This window comes from Urocampus carinirostris, chromosome 2, assembly GCF_059441175.1.
Source record: "Urocampus carinirostris isolate Australia breed hairy pipefish chromosome 2, RoL_Ucar_1.0, whole genome shotgun sequence".
NCBI lineage: Eukaryota > Metazoa > Chordata > Actinopteri > Syngnathiformes > Syngnathidae > Urocampus > Urocampus carinirostris.
In genome coordinates, this window is record NC_142350.1 from 8,361,172 (window position 1) to 8,385,110 (window position 23,939).

General features: G+C 38.0%; 1 protein-coding gene across 1 annotated transcript; it reads right to left on the minus strand.

Moving 5' to 3' along the window:
- Positions 1-3,555: 3,555 nt before the first annotated feature.
- mylipa (myosin regulatory light chain interacting protein a) lies at positions 3,556-21,157 on the minus strand. Its single transcript, XM_088328731.1, has 7 exons — positions 20,909-21,157; positions 20,082-20,272; positions 9,183-9,368; positions 8,129-8,326; positions 7,895-8,059; positions 5,888-6,284; positions 3,556-4,955 (listed from the first exon to the last, which is right to left on the minus strand). The coding sequence occupies exons 1-7, from the start codon at positions 20,993-20,995 to the stop codon at positions 4,761-4,763; spliced, it is 1,419 nt and encodes a 472-aa protein (XP_088184857.1). The 5' UTR covers positions 20,996-21,157; the 3' UTR covers positions 3,556-4,760.
- Positions 21,158-23,939: the final 2,782 nt, after the last annotated feature.

The following is a 23,939-nucleotide window of genomic DNA, read 5'->3' on the forward strand; positions in this document are numbered from 1 at the left end:
AGCCCTCTATAACAAGGAGTCTTAAAGGGCTGCACAGACTGCAAACTACAGAATATTATTTACCCACCCCCTGATCTAAAACCTACATGAGGGCGAGGAAAAACTGAAAACCTCAACTTGAGGTAAATGAAGAGGGCAAAAGGGGCAATAAAACACAATATGAGATGTGGTGTTTCTCAAGCACATTCGAGACGGCGCCGATTTATTGAACAGGAAGAAGGGATTGGGCAAGGATGGAGCATAATGAGCCTGCTTAGGCGTGGGCTTTTATGTGGCTACACCTGTCTTACGCCCCATCCATCCATCCATTATCTGCACCGCTTATCCTCAGTAGGGTCGCGGGGGTGCTGTAGCCCATCCCAGCTATCTCCGGGCAGTGGGCAGGGGACACCCTGAACTGGTTGCCAGCCAATGGCAGGGCACACAGGGACAGACAACTCGCTCGCTCATTCACACCTAGGGACAATTTGGACCGGCCAATTCACCTGAAATGCATGTTTTTGGAATGTAGGAGGAAAACGGAGTACCCGGAGGAAACCCACGCAAGCATGGGGAGAACATACAAACTCCGCACAGGAAGTCCGGTAGCTGGATTTGAACCCATGACCTCGGAACTGTGCCGCACACGTGCTAACCACTGCGCCGTAGTGCTGCCCTGTCTCACGCGCTCAATATTGTATCTCATAGTTCTAAATTTGGCTTATATGCAAGTATACTTAGTAATTTGCACAAAATACAGCACAAGAGTTGGTTGTGATTTAATATACAGTGGCTTGCGAAACTATTTGGCCCCCTTGAACTTTGTGACCTTTTGCCACATTTCAGACTTCAAACATTAAAGATATAAAACTGAAATTTCTTGTGAAGCATCAACAATAAATGGGACACAATCATGAAGTCGAACACACGTTATTGGATATTTTAAACTTTTTTTATAACAAATAACGAAAAAATTGGGTTTGAAAAAAAGCCCCATTGAGTTAATACTTTGGAGCGCCACCTTTTTCTGTGATTACAGCTGCAAGTCGCTTGGGGTATGTCTCTATCAGTTTTGCACATCGGGGAAACTGATATTTTTGCCCATTCCTCCTTGCAAAACAGCTGGAGCTCAGTGAGGTTGGATGGAAAGCTTTTGTGAACAGCATTTCAATATTATTGCTTGCACACTGCTCCTTGGGATGTTTAAGGCTTGGGAAATCTTCTTGTATCCAAATCCAGCTTCAAACTTCTCAAACAGTATTTAGGACTTGCATGGTGAGTTCGTTGTTTCTTCATGATGCTCTCTGCGCTTTAAACAGACCTCTGAGACTATCACATTGCAGATGCATTTATACAGAGACTAGATTACACACAGGTCGATTCCATTTATCATCAATAGTCATTTCGATCAACATTGAATCATTCAGAGATCCTCACTGAACTTCTGGACAGAGTTTGCTGCATTGAAAGTAAAGGGGCTGAATAATTTTGCACACCCACTTTTTTGTTTATTGGATATTTTAAACTTTTCAACAAATAAACTGCGTTCCATTTCATGTTTATGTCCCACTCATTGTTGATGCTTGACAAGAAATTAGTTTTATATCTTTGAAGTCTGAAATGTGGCAAAAGGTCAAAGTTCAAGGGGGCCAAATAGTTTCGCAAGCCACTGTAATTGGAAAAAAAAACCCCAAGATGGGAAATGGTTTCATTCCTGATCACCACCAAAAGGTGGCAGCACATTTCATATTTTAAATGCCAGTTGACCTCTAAGTAGCTGTTGTCTTAATGGCAACTTGATGCCTTTTACTTGTTTAAAATCTAGTTTGGTTTTAAAAGGGTAAAATATACAATACTGCTTTGGAGTTGTGTATCCTTTTTGGCCATACAACGAATGCTTACTTTTATTGTATTGCGTTCTAAAAACACAAGTGAGAAGCACATGTTACTGTCTTTATTTTGCACTCTCAGCCCAAACTTCAAAATCTGATAGGAAATGTGCTTGATGCGATTTCTTTGGGGTTCAAACATCAAATTGCAGCAATGTCAAAATTAGTTCAGTCTAACAGAGAAACGTTAGCTCAATTATTGTCAGAACTTTTTGGGGGGTTGTGATCGCATATACAAATTGTCTAGAGATGTTTTTGTGTTTTGTCATTTTATTAAGTTGATTACAAAATATATCCTACATTTGGATGCTGCATCTCTCCATTTCCTGAATACAATGCTCCAGCCCGTCCCAACCCCTAAAATAAAAATTGGTTGCGCCGTATAAATACTTATGATTTGATTGCATTCAAATGATAGCTGGGATGGGCTCCAGCACCCCCCACGGTCCTACTGAGGATAAGTGGTGCAGATAATGGATGGTAGTTCATGCATGCACTTTTCATATGCTGCCACAATAAATTTAGGATTGTTTTTTTTTCACAAGTGTTTGGAGTGAGTTATATAATCACCAGTCAAAATCAAATCCTAACTTATCAGCATTTCTCTATTGTACATAGGTAGTTGACCACGTAACACTACTCACTGGACTTTGGCAGTAAATGGCTATGAACATTGATAATTATTCACTAAATTGTGTCAAACCTCAACAGGTAATTAAAAAACAAAACAAAAAAAACAAAAAAAACTGAACTCTACTGAGCTAATGTTTAAAACATTGTTTAGCGGGAAATATCTTTGTATGATTAACAACTCAAACATGTCGGAGATAATAAATCTCAATGAGAGTTAACTGATAAATACACAGAAAAAAAATTCCTACAGCAGAATGAGGAATGTAAACCTGTATAAAAAAATCCACATACTACTTTAAAGTGACATTGTAATAATTCACCTCTACAGTTCAAAATTAGAATGAAGCTGAAGCATCAGCATTGCAAGAAACATGCAATGCAAGCCTGAAAGACACCACTTAGCACAATTCCGAAGCCTAATTCCATTTTTAATTTTTTCATTTCAAACTTAGACAGGACGTGAACACTGGTTTCATTCCCCGGAGCGCCTGAAGAGAACAGATTGGTCTTCTACAAAAACTCAACCATAGCAACTATCGAGAGAAGCTAGTTAAATGGTCAGTAAAAGATTAAGAGCAAACTTAATTAACATGGAGCAGCTAACATTAGCGATGCACGCAAGCCAACCTGCAGACAAGTGCCGTCATGAGTGGCTAGAGAAGGGAGCAATGAAGAAAAAAAAAAAATGCTTGAATCACTGGCTTTGGGGCTCAGCTGTGGAAGATTGGTGGCCATTAGGTGTGATGACCACTGGGACAAGCCAGCGCCACAAAATGTGAGATGGCTGACAAACGTGTCAAGATTAGAAATTTCTAATTATATATGACATAAGTATATTTTATAAGATAAAAACTAATGTACTATTTGAATCAATTAGGTGTTATTTAAATATGTTTCCACTGATAAATGTCACTATGCTTTAAATGAATTGTTTACTTGACACATAGTAACCTTCCTCACGAACCCGCCGATCCGCTTTGGAATATTTAGCCCACTCTCCTCATGGTTGCTAAATAACACATTGTTTTCCCTCTAAAAACACACACCCAAACAGTTTGTATTCACTAAAAAAACTTTATTAATACTTCTTTGTCAAAAGCACAATATCTTACAGAGCGTAGAATGCTTCAGAAAACAGAAACAAATCTCTACTTGTAAGCAATTAAAAAGTCCCTTGAGTGACCTACTTTCTTCTCAGCAGGAAGAAAAAGCTGCATCAGAGACCACGATGGCGGTGCTGCTACATTAAGGCCAAAACTAAACAGTGTGGATGCGGCTCCCAAGATAAAGTGACAAAGTACGTTTTAAATAATTGACGTTTAAATATTAAAAAAAAGACAACAAATTACAAGCATCTATTGCACAAATCTTTGTACCCTTGGATTCATTTTAGATCGTAAAAGGAGGAATTTGAAAGCAGGGGCAGGCAACCATTTTTTTGTCATTTTCTGGTAACAGTTTAACTTTAAACAATCTAAAGCCAAACTTGCCTTTGTGGCTGCATTTTTTCTCTCCAACTCATTTACTACCAAACACGGGCATTTAAGGCAAAGTTACAGTTTTGCAGTGTTGGCTGTAAATGAGTTAGGTGAAGGTAGTCTGGTTTGAGATGTACTTTGGCATGGAGAGAAGTCTGCTTAATAAGGAGTGTCTGAAATACGGACTAAACATATCAAGAGCAGCTTTTACAAAAAGCCAAGAGTGACAAAAAAGAAGACAAAAAAACAGGAATGATGTAATATGGCTGCTACTTTTTAAAATAAGGTGTCATGAAGTATGTATTCACTATCCGTTTTATAAAATTTCTAATAAGGGTACGTTTTCTTTATACATTTCTTAATTCCATTTCATTGGTCTTCTTTAAATGCAAAAATGTTCAAGTTTGTTAAAACGTGATGCTTTTTATTTCAAAAGGTCATTTATTGCATTTTGGCACTCTTGGACTTCCATATGCTTAATTCTCCTCATTCTCGTGTAACTAAAGATAAAAACACAATAAATAAAAGTTGAGTTAGTTCAAAACGTGGGGAAAGCTTTAAAAAGTAAAACAAAAAATAAAATGAGGGTAAAATGAAAACTGGATTTGTGACATCAGCTCAACTGATGATTCAAACTCGTACAAAGGCTAAAACTGTTTGGCAACACACACAAAAATACACGCATATAAAAACAAAAAATTGTGGGGGGAGTGGGTTTGTCCATCAAAAGTCCAGGAAATTGGACCAAGAAAACAAAAATAAAAAGTTTCCGATGCATCCCTCACGTGTGCGTGAAGATTTTGTCAAAGTTATCCCCTCCGCAGTCGTGAGGAGTGTTCAAATCGCGGCATATGGAGACGGGGATCCCGCCGACAACTCCCTGTTGGTCGGCCATTGCCAGGTTGAGCAAGCTGGTGCAGGTGGGCAGGTAGACGTGCTGCACATGCTCCACTTCAGAGCGGCACACCGGACACAGCTGGGGCGGGGAGAATAGTTAGAAAATCTTGTCATCAAGTGAAGTAGAACACAGTAGGGCTGCACCATTTGGGGGGAAAAAAAATAGTGGGATTTTATATCTGTATTGCATTTTTTATGATATTTTCGATTTTAAAAGAAAAGAGCATTTTCTGTGCTAGTTTACTTTTAGTGAGAATTTAGTGACAAATTTACCTCAAGATGATGTAATTACAGACTATAACAAATTATCGATCTAAAAATAAAAACTAAAAGAAAGATTAGGAGAGCGGCTGGCTAGCTGCATTCTAGCATCAGGTAACAGACTTCAGCAAGGTCACCGCGATGATTAAAATACAAGAGTCACAAATGTAGCAGTTTCCCAGGAGTTGTAGCTCTAAGTCATCCATTTCATGGGTAAGGGATTTGGCATTTGTGAAATACAGCTTCAGCAGGGGTGTCTTAGAGAATTGTTAGCCGTAGCGCTAAGACAGACCTGCAGCCTCACTTTTGCTTTCTCTCCCGCCGCCGCCTCAGTCGATTCCTGGAAGAGATACAGATCCACAGAGCACCCACTGGTGATCTGCATTTCTTTGACTTCTTCTGACTTTCCTCAGAGACCAACTAATAGATGAATTGCTTTTCAATATTATGAGCTACTAGTTGTCCCGTCGCAACTTTTGTTTGTTTTGGTGGCCAATTGAGAGCACGCCTGCCCACACTAGCTGTTTGACAGCCGACAGGAGCTTATCACAGTTGGGCGCACACGCCGTTTGCAAACTTTGCCTCGCCTTTAGTGTCGTTAAAACTTGCCTCTGACTGGCGCCGGTAAAACCCGAACTTTGACAACTATCTCATAACACAGAACTATATATCTTTAAAACCTTTTGTGATCACACAATCGCAATATTTTTTTAGATTTCGGTTAATCGTGCAGCACCCCTTTGCCCTCACCTGCAGCTGATCGGCACACGTCCGGCAGCACACCAAATGCCCGCACGGGCAGAAAGCGGCATTGATCTGCTCCTCGCAGCACAGCATGCACAAGAGCGCCTCCTGCAGTTTGTGCAGCCGCTCCTGCAGCGCCCGGCTCTGCTGGCAGCTGCCGCAGTCGTCTTCGTCGTCCGTGCGAGGGGGAGAGGACTGGCCCCCGGAGCGGCTGGTCAGGTCCACCACGCCTGCGTTGTAGAGGGCGCGGCGGGCATGGTCGTAGACCTCTTTGGAGGTGCGGCGGATGTCGAAGACGTACTTCTTGCCCAGGTTTATGTTCTCGTTGAGGAAGAGAGAGGCCAGGTGGCCTTTGAAGTCGCGGCTGTATTGCATCATCACAGCGTTGGTCACAGTGTCACACCTGGAAAAGAGGCGGAGCTTCCCATTAGGCATACCAAGCGATTGCTAATGGTCTCCTAACCTGCAGGGGGCGGCCAAGGAGGGTCAACAGATTTTACAAATACTGCTCATCATTGTTTTGCCAGAGCGTTTTGTTTAGAAACATCAGAGCGAGAACAAAAATGTGATTATGACCGTCTGTATTTATCACTTGACAACCAATGCAGCGTTTAGTGTGCAGCAGGATGTTGCCCATATAAAAACAAATTAAAAAAAAACTTAAAATCCACTGGCAAATCATTTCCCTTTTAAAAATTTTTTTTTTTTTTTTAAGTATTACATTTATTGCGCAGTGCGGAGTTTGTATGTTCTCCCCGTGCTTGCGTGGATTTCCTCCGGGCACTCCGGTTTCCTCCCACATTCCAAAAACATGCATTTCAGGTGAATTGGCCGGTCCAAATTGTTCCTAGGTGTGAATGAGCGAATGAGTTGTCTGTCCCTGTGTGCCCTGCGATTGGTTGGCAACCAGTTCAGGGTGTCCCCTGCCCACTGCCTGGAGATGGCTGGGATGGGCTCCAGCCCCCCCGCGACCCTAATGAGGATAAGCGGTACGGCTAATGAGATGAGATGAGATTTTGGCTGCATTGCCTTTCTTGACAATAAAATAAAATCTAACACGAATAAAATACATAGATAAATTATATTTTAAAAAAATGAACCATGTATAACACATTTAAATTTCAAAGTTAAATAAATTACAATAGAAAACATCTAAGGAAAAAAAACGGTTCCACTGGCAAAAAAAAAAAAAAGTTAATTTAAGTATATTATTTTAGCTGCATTGCCCGTCTTGATAACTAAAGCATAAAAAACTAACAATTTTATTAAATATGTTTGACACTGGATTTTAAAGGTGAACACACATTTTAAAGTTAACTTGGAAAGTATTTTTGTCGAGGGGAAAAAGGTCTTCTGGCAAATTAATGAGCTCAATTGAAAGAATTACTTTTAACAATAAACAAATAAATAACACTTAACACATTCATTTCAAAATTTCATGTATTCAATTGAAAAATATTTGAGGAAAAAAATGAGCAAAATTTATCAATGTACCTCAAGTATTGATTTTTGACAAGATAGATCATTTATTTTTTAAATCGCATAAAAAGGTTAAGCATGTTTAACACATTAATTTTCAAGTATAATTCATTTAACTCGAAATCATTGTTTAAAAAATTATTTTGCTCTAAGCATTACTTTTAAAATATAAAAAAATGAATTGATCTTTATTTCGAACGCGAGAAAACAAAAATAAAACAAAGCCACAAGTCAAAAAACAAAAACAATGTGAATGTAACATGTCCCAAAAGAATCAATTTAATATTTTAAAACAGGAAATTGGCAGCAAAAGCTAAATTAATTTGAAGTAAAAGGGGGAAAACAAATTATCCAGTTTCTGTGTTTATACATTTGTCTCAGTCATCAACCGTAATCCATTTATATCGAAACAAATTTCAAGCACAAATCTAATTTGTGCAGACTCAGTTTTGTTTTAGTTATATGGACCATTAAAGGAAAGTGCTAGTCTTGGTTGGACCGAACAAGCAAACCTTGCCAAAAATAGTCTCTCACCGGTAGAAAGCATGAGTCTCTGTGATAGCGCGGTACAATCCGCTAGCGGCCCGATTGCTGATGAGCTTGAACATGAGCACAACGCTGTCGTTGTTGTCCTTGGTGACCGTCAGATACACGGTTTTCCCCGACTGAGTTGCAATCTGGATGACTGGGTAGCTAACGCTGCAAAAATGGGCTAAGATTAAGGACTTGAAGGACCTCTTTTGAGGTTGCGGGCTGGACGGTACGTACCGGTTGATGAGGCTGAAGTCCTCCTTGCACACGGCGATGCCTTCGGGTCCCACGCCGATGGCCAAGCGCTGCGCGTCAGCGTCCCGGGCCAGGTGCCACTCCACACCGTAGTGCTCCAGCGAGGAGACCAGCTGCAGCCCTTGGTATTCCACAGAGGCCTGGCTCGAGCCCGCTAGGGCTTTGTGTCGGGACACAATGCTGCAGAACAAGAGGAACGTTCTGATCAATACTGTACACACAGAGCTCAGGAGTTTAATTGCCGTTACCCTGATGAACATTTTTCAGCCATGTCCCCCCCAATTATTGCTTTACAATGAATTTCATACAGAAAAGAAAAACATTTTGCCTATCAATTTAGCTTTTATCATTTTCAAACCACTTTTTACAAAACAGAAAATAAATTGGCAACATTTTCCAATTTATAAAACCATTTTTAATATTTAATTTTTCATATATTCATTTTATGAAAATGATAAGTTTGATATCATAATTGTATTCATTGACCCACCATTTATATTTGATTTTTATGATTAGTACCATATTTTCACGCCAAAGCCGCACATAAGTCCCAGATTTTCTTTAAATCATGCAACCTAAAATTGATATTCATGTTTTATATCCATTATTTAATACATTTTGTCACATTAGATGTAAATTCTTTTAACATTTTTTTTAAATTGGCAGCAATATGTGCCCTCTCTTATCAGAAAATGTAGCCCCATTTAAAAGTTTCAAATAGAAACTTTAGAAATACTTAATGAGCAAAATGATCTGCCAGTTGGACAGTCCTTTTTTGCTTGCAGTGTAGATAAAAAAAAAAAGGTAGCAAATACTTTTACATTTAGTGCTACTTTAAGATATTTATTCTTTTTAAAGTACCCCTTCCCTTCCCTTCAAGGGCCTTCTATCGCTTCTATTTGAAAATCAGTGCTGTAATCTAGGAACGACTGCTAGATAACCCTCTGTCTACAAGTTGCACAAGACCTTCAAGAGCAATGCCACTACAAGTATTGATCTCTCTTTGGACTTGTATGTCCTCCCCCTCAGTCATTACCTGTCAATAGTAGCAGGGCAGGGCTCCTCTCCGCAGAGCTCCAAGTACCAGTATCGGGCAGTGTTTTGATTGTAGTCACCGAACTCTGCCTGGGCCAATAGCGCACTCAGTTCCTCTGCCTGCTCAGAGGCCATTCGGAGATGTCCATTGTGGAGGTCCTCTTTCACATGCGTGAAGAAAATGTGTCTGAAGGGGAACGGGGAAAATAGTTGGTGCTCTACTAACCTTTGATATTTTAATGTCCACCTTAATAAAAGGGGGAATCTATGCAAAATGGCAGGATTTTCTTCCTTTGAAAAAACAACCAAAACATTCTCAAACTGATAATTTTGCTCACGTTGGCAAAATGTGTTTTATTTTACAGGAAAATGCAAGAATATATATGATAATCTAATCATTTTGCTTATTTTACGATATTTCCCCCCCCCCAATAAAATACAATATTCAAAGGATTGTGAGAGTTCTTACTTTACTATATTTTCCCCCCGCCAAATGTTTAAGGATTATTTTTTTTATTTTACTTTAAAAAAATGCCTTTAAGATTCTTTGATTATTTTCAAATAAGGTAAATGTGAAAACGCCACTATAATAAGTTTATTTAACAAAGAAACAACAAATTCTGAAAACACTTTGCCTAAAGTAAACCAACCAAAGTTAATACAAAACCAGGGAAAAAAAGGCAAAAATATAAAAAAGTTAAGAAAAACCTCAACAATTGATAAAAATATTTAATATACAAAAAGTTAATCAAGAAATACAATTTTTCCGGCAAATGAACATTATCAAAGATTTTCAGTAAGCACTTGAACAAAACCATATTTTACAGGGAAAGCATCAATGAGAAGGTTGTGCCGAAAAGCTTTCAATCGTTTGAATGAGACTGGTGAGACACCGAACACAAAAGAGGTAAAGTCACAATGACTCACTCAGTTTTCAATGCACAATCAGAAGTTCCTGTAAAAGAACAGCAGAGAGTAGCACTAAATCTCAAATTCTGTAGTACTCAACCTCCTTACGAGAAGATGTTTTTGTTTTCTTCGTACAACGTGACTAGAACACCCAGTTCTGGCCCGGCCAAAGAAAACAGCAAACCTTCTGAAAAATACGCACGGGGCTCTTTAAGGAGGCCCGACCATTGTTTTGTCCGCAAGATGTAAGGAATTCTTCCTCGGCGGGAGACCAGAACACACAGACCGATAATCCCGACGTCATCGCTCGGCTTTTGAACGAAAGTAACCACTGACAACTGCTCCCCCTGCGGGTGACCCCCGACACAGTAACATTTTAGAGATTGGAAGTGGAAATCAGGTTGTGCAGGCCTACAAGTGACTCGGGCAGGTGCGCTTATCGACTCGTATCCGCTGTCAAGGTCTCGTAAATTTGACGAAACAAATTAATTTCCCAAAAATCCTGTCAGTGATCGTTTGTAGAGTCTAGGGCGGTGTTTTTCAATCAGTTTGCAGCGAGACCTCCTCTATCTAGTGTGCCGCAAGACATTGCCCTATTTTTGCTAAAAAGCACGCCTTTGTTCAGTCTCTGTGCATTCTTCCAGTGATCAACCGAGTAACATTTATCTATACCAGAAGTCATCAGCAGGTTACCGTATTTCCCGAACCATAAATCAGTTTTTTTTCTCTCACCCCATAGTCAGGGCTGCGATGTGTACACGAAATTGTTAAAACATTTTAATATCATTGAGCTTTAAATTTTCTTTTTCAGAACTGTACATCATTCACATGTTATTTTTACAATAAACCGCAAGAGAGGGCTCTAGGCCTGTGTTGATTTCAACCCTGCCCTGTTGTAGGGTGGATATTTTTCAAAGCAGAAAAACGAAGCTGCCCATCCCTCATAGTTGGAGGAGTTGAGTACTGTTAAAAAGAGGCACAGAGGACAAATATTTTATTTATTTAGTGATTTAGAGTGAAGCTGATAATTTTGTAAGCACGTTCTTTATGCTAGAACTATCTGAATAACGCTTAAAATGTTACGTCCTTACTGATGTATTAGATGTCTAAGACATGCACGTACATGTAATGTTAGTATAACGTACACTTGTTCTCTATTTTTGTTTTAAATTGTCTTTCAGGATGACATGTCTTTGGTGTTGGATTTCATCCAACAAAAATGTAACTTATATTACAGGTACGACTTCTTAATTATGCATTTTTTGGCTGGTGTGACATACTCAGGAGCGACTTAGTCCAGAAAGTACAGTACTTTTTCATTTTATAAACCAATTATCTACCCGTGTACTAGTGCAGGATATTTAATGACTTAGTTTGAAGACGCCGTTTAAGATTGCAAGGCAAAATAGAATACAATTCTTGCACATAATTCTTCTCAATTTAATTATTTTCCTACTCTACTAAAAAATATATATATTTTTCAAGGAAAACAACAAAGTCATAAAATCCAAAATTAGGGCAACATTATCAACCACAAGGAAAAAAACAACTTTCTACAGCCAATTAGGAAAACCTGACAATTTTAGCTTAAAAAAATATGAAACTGGTTTCAGGAATTTTTAAACATTACACAGTGTGCCTCCATATCTTTTGAATTAAAAAAAATATGCCTCGTCTCATAAGGTATAGAACCACTGGTTTAGGGAACAAGTCTTGAGTTAAAAACGTCATTGTGATCACGGCTGTAATGTTTTGGAAAATGGGTCAGGAGTTTGCAAATTTCCTAGAAATTGTACACGCCCCAAAAAAAAAAAAGTATGGAATGGTGTGGTGGTTAAAAAGAAGTCATTGGTTTCCCCTTCTGACATTTTAGAATATAATAGTCATTGAGAACAATAGCCCACAACAAGATTAAACGTGGCACTACGGCAGCGCAATGTCCTCTAGATTTGGTAGAAAGCAGCCCATGATTTTCTTGGCTGTGTTGATAACACTAAGGTTTTCATGTCTGCTGCTGTGTTCCTAGCATAACACCAGATATGTTTCAGGAGAAACAGAGTTAAGATGATTCGAATAAGCTGAGCAATGCCTTAGTCATCGTTGCTGTGAAAAACCAAGCCGCTAAGATACTGCACAAACAAACTATAACCTCTAGTAGGCGGCAACTCCTACTTTCGGTTAAATTTTCTCAGGAAAAGCCAAAAGAATGAGGTTTCCGTAGCTTGAGACTTTGGGATACATTTCAATATTATAGCTAGAGAAAGAGTGAGGTAAAACTACACAAATTGCTCAACGTAAACAAAGCTAAAGTCTCTTGACCGTCTCTCCCAACACATTATGACGGGAGCACTTCCTTATCCAGTCTTCAGGGACCAAGCCAGACATTCAAGGGTGAGGGACAATAAACTCCAGCAGCAAAGACTGTTGATAAACCCGTACCATAACTGGCAGACAAGTGTAGCCCACCAACCGTGGGGGTAACAAACAAAGCTTTGATATGGCGTCAAAAAACCAGTTCTTACACACGGATAGCAAACACTGCTCCATTGTGTCAGGCCCAGCAGGCGTCACGTGAGCGAGCGCAGCTCCTTTTGCGACCTACCTGACGCAAACAATGGTGTCGAAAGCAGCAGGGTTTCAACCTGGGGTTACTAGAGGGCAAGACGCTGGCCTAGGTTACCACAGTTCAGGCGGAGTAAGGTTACCTCTAGTTACGGAATTAGAGAAAGATTTATTACTGTAGCCTCGAATCCTATTTGGTTTTGTACCCTCCACAAACTTTTCACATCTTTAACCCGACAAATGGCGATGACGACCTAAAAATGAATGTTCCGCGAGCAATGGCAGTACAGTTGTCATGACAAAATTGTTTTTGATCGAATGACTATGTCACATTTGGTTTTGTACCCCGCACCCATCTGTAATCAAGCAAATGGCGATATTAACCTAAAAATAAACCTAACGAGAGTAATACCAGAACAGTTGTTTGGTCGTACCCGCCCATGACTGGACAGGTGCTCGTGTTTGGTTCAGGACAATTTCTTTTTAATTGGTCTCAGCTTTGAGACGGAATTTAGGGTAGGTGAACATTGAACTCTCTCACAGAAGAGTCCCTTGAAAAATGCTCCTCATGCCGGTTGTATAAATAAATAGATGTAAATAACAAGATGAGAGTTTGGTTTGCAAGTTTCCGAGTGATGGAGTGGAACTTCATCAAGGCACAGCTGGTGCCAAGCTGACCAGAATTTTGCACGGATCCCTCGTGAATCCAGTTTGAAAAAAAAAAAAAACTAAAAAAAAAAAAAAAAAAAAAAAAACATTTGGTGTTGAATTTAGGTCCTTAACAGTGTGACCAAATTTGAAGTGTGTGTTGGTGAAAGTAATATTTTGGGTAACTATCAATGATATCGTAAAAAAAAACAACAACATTAAACTTCTTTGAATGAATCAATGCAGCGTGACCATTTTACCCATAAATATGACCCAAGTTTCAGTGTGTGAGCTTAGAAAAAAAAAAGGTTTTGGGTCACAATCAATACTTTATCATGCAAAATGGTTTTAAAACATCTTTGATATCGAAAGCAGGCCTCGACAGAGTGACCAGTTTTCCCGCAAATGTGACTATATTTCTGGTGGAAAATCTATTTTGAGGTATTTTTTTTTTAATCATGCAAAACTGAAAGCCCATCAATATGCTTATACTCTTGTCAGAGTGCGAGCAAAGCGAGAACTTTGTCACAAGAGTTAAAATGTAATTTTTATCGTTTCGAGTTTAAAAAAAATATACCTCAACAGACCAACACCAATTACTGTATGTTCCAGTCTTCTATCACACCATTGTCCCACTTTCAGGTCCTTCAGCCTGAGTAGGACACAGAACAAAACGTCCCCACACAAAAATGAAACCCAACACCGCCACAGAGATGCTGCGCTTGCCCACAGCCAATCACCCACCAGAGTTTTTCTCCCAACAATGAGGTTGGAGCTAGCTTTCCAAATGCCGGGGTTACTAGCAGTCAACGAACTCTAGTAAACCCTCTTCAACCTGCACTGAGAAACCAGTTCTCAACAAATGGCTCTTGTGCAGGTATTTGGTGGGTCGTTTTTGGCCTTTGTATGGAATAGGTAGTGTTGGAGGGATTGAGCAAAATTCCCAATATCAAAACTTGCCCCCCCTCCCGAAAAAAAGTTTTTTTTTCCAAGGCTTCAAGGGGGAAAAAAAGGTTTCAAAATTGCTGGGACCTCAAAAATTAAAAATACCAGCTCAAGATGCCTCAATTGTTAAACATTAGCTCTGTGCAAACAGCATAATACAAATAAAATAAAAAGTCTCAAAATTTCTCTGGTACGAAACATTAGCTCTATGCTAAAAAGGAGTAAAGTCTACTGGCTCAACATTACACTGATTTTAAACGTTAGTTCTATACTAAAATAAATCAAAGTGGTTCAACATTGCTCTATGGCTAAACAGTAGCTCCCCTAGCCCCCAGATTAATGAATAAAAACAAAAATAAACTGGCTTAAGATTCCTTGCACGCTAAACATTAGCTTAATGCAAAAAAAAAAAAAAAATGGCCCAAGATTGCTCCAGTGCTAAGCCAACTCTGTTTAATAAAATTAACTGCTACTGTATTGCTTTTGTATTAAACTTCTGCTTGAAAGAAAAATAAACTGCTGTGGTACATATCACTTATATCTTCCAAAATAAACAGTTTCAAGATTCCTCACGAGCTAAACAATAGCTACAGGCGGAAAAAAAAGAACTGTCAAATGTATCTGGGGTTAAACATTCGCTTTACACTAAAGAATGTGTCAAGATTCTTCCGGTGTTAAACTTTAGCTTTTAAAAAAGTAAATGTTGGATTAAATACCCGTGATAAACTTGAGGGGATGAAAAGTGAAAAAAAGCCTGTGTGTGTGTGCCCCGTAGTTGCACCCGATGCTAGCTATAACCAAAAGAAAAAAAAATACCCCAGCAGCAAATTCTCACAGAAAATAAAATTAATGCAAGAAATTTTTTTCCTCAGTAACAACCGCACAACTGGAAAGTCCTTGTCCTCACTTCAAGAGACTTAAGCCCATTTCACGCATTTCAGTTGTTGGATTTCAATAGCGGGCTGCAGAATTATGATAAACTGTCTCATGGATCGAAAAATAAATTTACAAAAAAAAAAAAAAAAAAAAAAAAAAAAAAAATGCTTGACGATAAATTGTGAACATAAACCACAGACCGACTTCCTGTGACATTTTCCCATGGAACGGAACACTCTTTAGGTCACAACGACTTTTGCTTGCATCAGAAATGAAATTTTAACTTGAGCCTTCCTGCGATACATTCCGACTGACAATTTGCATGTTAATATACTGCCCACGTGCCATGGGGCACGGCATACGTTCCAAGCAACCTAGGAGCGAGCTGTGAGTTTTACGTGGCAGGCGCATTACATAAGCTGTTCCGAGCACGCTTACGTAACAAGTGTCCCATAAAGAACATGAAGGCAAGTGAGAGAACTCTTTTTGGGGTTCAAACTACTGCTGAGAAAAAAAAAAATCCCCATGAACAGACACCCGCAACCTTATTTTTAAAGCGTGTTAATGTTCCCCAAACTGGAGTTGAACATTAGCTACAAGCTTGAATTCTTCCAAGCAGCTCTTAAGTGTGTGGGCTTTTTTTTTTTTAATAAAAGCTTGTGTTTGAGTTTAGCGATGAGGCGTGCCTGCAGAGCTTACATAAAGTAGGTCAAAGGTGAGGACGACTTGGAAATGACTCCCAGTACCGAGTAAACACATTTAGGGTAGGGAAACAAAGAAAATTAATTACACAGTGATGAAGGGTCAGAGATTAGTCAAAGATTCAATAATACATACATTTAAGAATAATTTGAAAAAATAAAGAATCTGCAAACAGGGGTGTTAATGCCACGGGTTTGCAGGGCCCACCGTAAATTTCCAAGACGAGAAAATGCAAGAAACAAGTTTTAAAAAGTACATCTTGTTTCGACTGTAATAAGTACTAAATAATAGTTATAAATCAACTACTGTACTGGAGAGGGATGGGCACAACCGGGCTGTACTTGCCCAAAACACCACATGAAATGGTGCCCCCTACAACGAGTGTTTAAGGGATCCACTCACCACACTATACAATAGAAATACAAAAATACAACTAAAAAATGTACGAAATAATGATAGAAATACAACTACATTCATGATATGTATAAATTGTATACAAAATGTGTAAAAAATAAAACCTAAAAAGTTTATGAAAAAAACTGAATACAAAATTTGAATAATCTAAAATTAAAAACCAATTTTTTCCTCAAAAAAAGAAAACTCCTTCAAAACGGTATATCAAATTACAGAATTCAATTCCATTAAAAATAATTAGAATAAAAAAAAATGAGTAAATGATACTTTCAAAAATCTAAATCGAAAAACGCAATACAAATGACAAAAAAAATATTAAAAACAAAATTATATCAAGAAATTTAATAAACTAAAATTTCATAAACTAAAACTAATAATTTTACAGAAATGGTAAAACATAATATATATATATATATATATATATATATAATAATAATAATAATAATAATTTCCTTGTATTGTCATTCTGTGTAACAATGTACACAGAACGAAATGTCGATTGCATCTGACCCGATGCAGCCGCAGCCAAGAGAGGGCGCCGCCGACCACTTTTTAAGTCTTAGGAATGACTCGGCCGGGGCGCGAACCCGAACCTCCCAGTCTCAAAGCGGGCGCCTTACCAACTAGGCTACTGAGCTGGTATATATATATATATATATTTTAAATTACAAATGAAATTCCTGAATGTTTACAGACTTTAGTACTGTTACTCTGTTCAGGTTTATCAATGAGAGCCCCGTCTCAATCGAGTATTTGAGACATACCGTCCAAAGCTCCCCTCAAGACCCTCAAACTAATCAACCTTGACAAGCAGAATTCCTGACTCAGTGCTTGCCAGTCCTGCTCATGTCCGCTTGCTGCTATAAATAGAAAATGGGCTCAGACGTTGTGGGTTCGCCTTCACATATCTTTTTTTTTTTCTCCATTATGAATCTGTGTAAAAACGAATGCTTGGTTGTTTTCGTCAGAAACTATACCATTTGGGTAGTGTGAAATTATAATAAAGAACAAATCAAATACTAAAAAGTCTCAACAATCCTAACTACAGATGCAAAATATAATAAAGTGGGCCATCTCAAAAGCTTTTTTCACATGTGTTAACTCCTCAGGCCCATATTTGGAAACCTTCTGAGGCACAAAGTCAAAGGATGCCCAACAATCACACCTACCCCACCACACCACACCCCTGGGGGGTGTGAGCTTGCAAGGGACACTTGGCTGGTTGCATTGAGATAGATTAGAGGGGTTTATCAACAGATGGCTGCCTGGGCACACTAAAGTGGGGAAGGGAAAGGGGGTTGTGTTAGGTGAAGGTGTGATAAGGTACAGGCACGCAGACAGAAAAATGCCTGTGGGACATTTTACAGCATGCTGAGCCTGCCAATCATTTACTTTATAAAGAAACTTTTGTTGCATTTCTTTTCGCTCTCTTAATTAAATAAAATGGAATTGTTTAAAAATGTATGTTTTTCCTCAAAATACAAATGAATTTAACATTAAATTACAGTAACCCCTTGCTGTAACGCTACTTCGCGGATTTTCATGGTGGATTGTGTTCTGCAATCCGATTGGCTTAACAGTCACCCCGCCCCTTTTCTGCCTGTGTCTGTCTGAGTCAATGACATTACGGTCTTAACTGTTGCATACACACAAATCTTTTCTATTTTAGGTTTCTCTAAACTTGTCAACAAAACACTCCGACCAAAAAGGGAGAGGAAGATGCTTCATCGGTAACAAAGTTCTTTATCTGCTGAAGGTAAATGCAGTTTTCCATACAACCACATAATGGCGAAAAAGTATCGTGAAGTAAAAATGTACTGTACCAAAAGAATTTCTGCTCCTTAGTGCAATAAATGCAGCAAGAACATTTTTATAATTAATATTTGACAGTACTGTTATTTGTAAAAAAAAAATTATAATATATATATATATATATATATATATATATATATATATATATATATATATATATATTATATATAAAGTTCAGTAATTGTATTCATCAAACAAATGCGTGAGCCTGTAAATGGGGTTTTTTCTTTGGTTTCAATATATTTATAAGATTGTTTAAAAAGTAAATGTTTTTACGTCGCTGCTTTCGACACCTGCAAGTCCTTTTTGGAACGTTACCCCTGCAAAAAACAGGGATTACTCTAAATGTATTAAATACAAATTACAATGAATAACAATGTGGTGAATTATTATTATTATCTTTGAAAATAAATGCAGCTTTCTTTCGGTCTTTGGATTTGCCTGATCAAAAATGCTCATCCAGGCCCAACTCCATGGATTCCCATGACAACATGGCCACTGCAAAAAATGTCAAAGTGGCGTTTTGGCCCGTTTACAAAGCGTCCCGGCACACCTCCCCTGCCACTCCAACTGAATGGGGGGGCAGTGACAGAGGTCACGGGCCGGGTCGGGAAAGTGGGGGGTTCCAGGCATAGAGCTGCTGGTTTGCATATCGTGCCTCACCGAAATAACCTGCAGTAACCCCGGACAAGCTTGGGAATGGGGTTACTAGAGGGCGTGAGATAGACTTGCCCTGAGGTAGATTGTACGTAAAAGGCACCTGATCAAAAAGCAACTGTATCTGGAGATGATATCTCAAATCTAGTCAAAACGTTAATGTGTTCCTCTTTCTGAAGATAATCTTCTCATTTATCCTCAAGTCATGCAATAAGTAATTCATGTTTTTTTTATTATTTTGCCTTTGGAAAGCAAGCATATTATTCATGCAATTTAATTAACTTGTTTTTTTAAGTTTTTGCTTATAGCTTCAAGTCCTCATTGTTATTCATTCATGCATTTTAAGTAATTACATTTTTTTTCTAAATGTTGCCTATGGAAATCACGTCTTATCCACTTTATTGTGCTGAGATTTTGAGGTTTTTCTTGCCCGCGCGTTAATTAAAGATCAGGGGATGGTGTAATTGTGACCTGTGCAGTCCTTTGCGACATCTTGTGATTAAGGGCTATACAAATAAATGTGACTTGACTTTGAATTTAATTGACGGTTTTTGTTTTTTTTTGCCTATGGATGCAAGTGCTATTTTTGTTCATGCAATTTGTGCGATTTAAGTAATTGACATTGTTTCCATTGGCATTTAATAAAAAAAAAAACCAAAGTATTTAATTTCTGCTATTTGATTACCATTTCTCTTTTTAATGGACACAATAAATAATGTTTTTTTTTTCATGCAACTCAAGTACTTAAAATCATAACAGTTTATGTTAAGTCTTAATACATTCAATTGATTTTATATTTTGCTCATTTATGCAAGTCAGTTTTTATTTATTTAATTCATGTATATTTTACAACATGTATTTTTTTATTTGATCTATGCAATGAAACATATTTATGCCCAGCTACACAAGTATAATTTTATTGAATCAAAGCCTTTTTTGCAGAATATTGAGTCAAGTTTATTCACCAATTTATATTTTTCTTTCCATTTTTGCATACAGATAAAAGTCTTAATTAACTGATGTAATTGTTTTTTTTTTATTCCATGAATGAAAGTCTTGTTAACTGATGCAAATGATTTAAATATTTTCATGCATGTATTGTACTTATGGATCAAATTCTTGACAATTTAGCTAGTTTAATGTTTATTCATTACTTTTGTCTTCAGAAGAAAGTATCATATACTTAACTGAATAATTTAATGCAATTATCATATTTTGGCTAATGAAATCAAGTCTTATTTTACTTATTAGTGAGAGTATAACCAGTCCAAGATTCAATAGCTGGCTTTCATACAGCAAGATAAAAACTAAAACAAATCAATGATGGACAGAATGTAAATTTCAGTAAGAAGTTATCTGAAAACTCACGACCAACCTTGTTTGTTCCTGCAGAATGAGATGAGGCTCCACGAAAAACTTCACGCGCAGTCGCAGCCTGCACGGCGTCACGTTGTCCACTTGCTGGCAGATGCGATTGCGCAGGTTCAACCACAAGTTCTCGCCTTTACTGCCAGTCAGCTGCAGCCCAAAGTAGTCCACTTCTATGATGCCCAACTTCCTGCAAACCTGAAACAAAAACATGAAAACCAAAATTTCTTACAATTTGCTTTTAATAATATAATGTAATATATGCGTATGCTTGAGAAGTGTTACGTTTTAAAAAAAAAAAATGAATTTCCTTCGATTTTTTAAAGGGGGCTCCCATCCCAAGGGTATCCCCCCCCCAGTTACGCCCCTGAACCACGCCCCCCTTCAGCAGCAGCAGCAGTTGCAGATTACATAAGAGAACTCTTTCATGGCGTGCATACAAATGGACAAACTGATAGGGAATTTCAATGATAAAAATACATTTATAATAATGTAAGCGCGCCCTTCGTATTTCAGGTTTCCAGCCAAGAAGTGGACCGTGAACGCCACCTTCGAGCGCACAGTGTTCAGAATGAACTCAAGTAACCTTTGAAAACGCGGTTTCACTTGTGGTGCGTTTGCGACATCTGTTATTTAGAGTACATTAAGTTGAACAGGGAACAGTAACTTTATTTTTAAAAGAAAAACAAAAGAAAGTGTTAATTGAGATAGACGGAGCGACAGACACGCAATACATGGATGCTGCTGGAAATGTGAATTTCCCTTCGGGGATGAACAAAGTATCTATCTATCTATCTATCTATCTACATTACATTTACTGAACCAGAAGCTGACCTTATTCAAGCAATCTTCTCCGTTAGCCTTGGCGTCAACTTCCACTTCCATCACCACCGAGTCCGGACGAGTAACGTGACAAAGCATTTTGCTTCCCCCTCTTAGGTACACTAAACCAATTAATTCAAACGCTTCTCCGGCGCCCTTCAACCCCCGACATTTGAGTCCCTCTCGTCACTTTCTCTTGCCTTTTTCTCTCCTCTTCAGTGGCCGAGCTGACTAGCTCCACACGCCGGCTAACGACTATATAAACGTAGCGTGGAGCACAAGTCCCGCCTTTTAAGCGCATCGACTAATAGCGAGTATGCTTTCATAATAGCTACCGGTTTTCGAGCCAATAGGAAGTGTGGTTGTGTCAGCCACCTTGGCGAAGCGTTCAGGGCGCCATCGTCTGGTGAACTTGTTTATATCAACTCACCTGCTCATAATCAAGGAGACGTTTGAGGAGGTTTAATGGTTTACAATAATCTTTGGTGAATTATGAATGAAGAGGAGGTCCCGAAATAGCGACAGAAATGCAAAATAGGTTGCCACTTTGCTTCAACGTCTACGTTCCTGGGAAAATGTATGTTCCTGTTTTATTTCCTTATGCTTATTTTAGCACACTGTTGCTGCAAATGCATACTCATCAATCCTAATACGCGTTAGACTAGCGCTTTTCTACTCTTAAAATCCTTGCTGATTAAAAAAACTACGTCTTTTCCAAATTTAGACAACAAGCAAATAATTTGACTCGAGACTTGCATTTAATCTACTGCTGCTTTATTTTAAAGTGAGACTCGTTCTTTGTTTAGGAATAAACAGCTCCGACGATCACCTTAGATTTCCGTTTTTGTAAAAGTTGTTTTATTTTATTTTTTTATATTTTGCAGATTGATTGTGTTTAACCATAAAAATTTGATTGTGCAATAAAGTCTCATGCTTTTTGAAGGTACATTGTGTAATATTTGACCTCTAAGTGACACTGTATTGTCTAACATGAACAGAAACCAGTGCCCAATTAGCACAGCGTAGCAGCAAGATGCCATATGTAAATATGCAAGATTCCCCTATGTAAACGAAATACACATTTCTCAACCGATAAATATTTCTTAAGATTACCATTTGTATGAATAGTTCATGTATTTTTTACAGAATGAAGTTTTTTTGTACCACTAGGATGCACTAGACCAGGGATGGCGAACACGCGGCTCTAGAGCCGCATGCGGCACTTGGCCCATAAGAATGCGGCTCTTGGCCTCATCATATTTTCTATCTTTGCTCGTTTCATGTTTAGTTTTTCTCCCTTCTTAAAACACACTTGAGAGTTAATAACAAATAATAAATAATAATTTGAAATTAATTTGGCAGATTTGTTGATTTTATGCTGCTCCGGACACATAACTGACTGCCAATCATCTGCGTAGGTTACGTCCAATGCTGATCAGTGCGTGGTGTGGCTCTCTGACACTCACGGTTAAAAATTTCGGCTCTTTGTGTCAATATTGTTCGCCACCCCTGCACTAGACATTACACACTGTCCCTTTAAGGTCAAAAAGTTGGCATCTATGCTGATGTCACTGCACCGTTTTCTGATCTACATATAAATCAAGCCAGTTTCCAACTGATACAACTTAAATATTACCTGTCCATCTTGATAATAATTTTTTACCTTATTTTATCGTTCAAGTCTTTATTATATGTTTATCCCGAAGGGCCGTCAAAAAAACATTTAAACAATGTACATTTTATATTATAACTTGAGGGGCTGTGGTGAATTCAAAATCCCAAAGGTGAGAACCACCAGGAAAAGTATGTGTGTGGCTGTGTGTGGAGTCAGACTTTGGAATAATTTGCAAAATGAGATCAAACAATGTCCAACTATCCATGTGTTTAAATTTAAATACAAAAAAAGCATTACTGGAGAAATACAGGGATAAATAAAATGGGATATGAGGGAGATTGGAAATACTGCATTTCAAACTATGGTTAACTTGTTGTTATTGTTGCTATTATTATAACAGAACTGTTATTATAAGTATTGTGTTTATTTTTATTGTTATTATCACTGGTGCCGCAGTGACATTATGCGCATTATGACGTTGAGGGATGGGTATTGCGAAGATTAGTGTATAAAATATGTGATAATTGTAACTATTATAATTATTGATATCTGACCTATGTAATAAGTATATCCATGAGATTTTGTTGTAATGGACACAAGAGGAGCTATCTATAAAATGTATTTAATAGGGAAGATAAAAGGGTAGGAAAAATAAGCATCTGCTTCTGACTACCCCTTTTCGAACATGTTATGTGACATTATTCTGTTGTTGACTCATTGTTTTTGTCCTGTTTTTATTTTTATGTTTGAAATAAAAGTTTTCATTCATTCGTTCATATTGTTATCAATGTCAAGAGAAACTATTTTATCATATTTAAACATGGCGTCCATGTTGAGAAAATGTTAACGTAACAGAAAACATTTCTTTCTTTATTCTTGTGCAACCAAACACTTCAATGTCTCTTACAAGAAAACTTCAACTTTCTTAATTATATTTGGAGAAGTAAATAGCAAGAAAACCTTGCTTTAAATTTGAGGAAGACTAAAATGGTAAAGTATGCATTGAATGCTTAGGACAAATAAGCCCAAGCAAGTGTAATTTTAGTACTCGTACACAAGAGACCAAATACTGCTTTCGTATGTATGCTCCAAGACAACAAACACAAGTAATTAAAAATTGATAATAATCCTGAGAAGCTAAATAAGCGAGCATATGCATATAAAAAGCCGCTTTTATTCTCAAGAAAAACAAAGACACCCACTTTCAAACTTGTGTAGAAGAGCAAGTGTGCAATCAAGGAAAACAAAAACGCAAGACGTGGCTCTAATACTGTAGAAGGGCAAGGAGACCCAACAATGATTGAATGCAAAACCAGGTCAGGTCAGTTTATTATTTCCATTCTTTTCCTCCATATTATTGTCAGAAAATGTCAACTAGCTGGTCAGCGGACCACATTAACCACCTTTTTTGATGCTAAGCATTAAGCC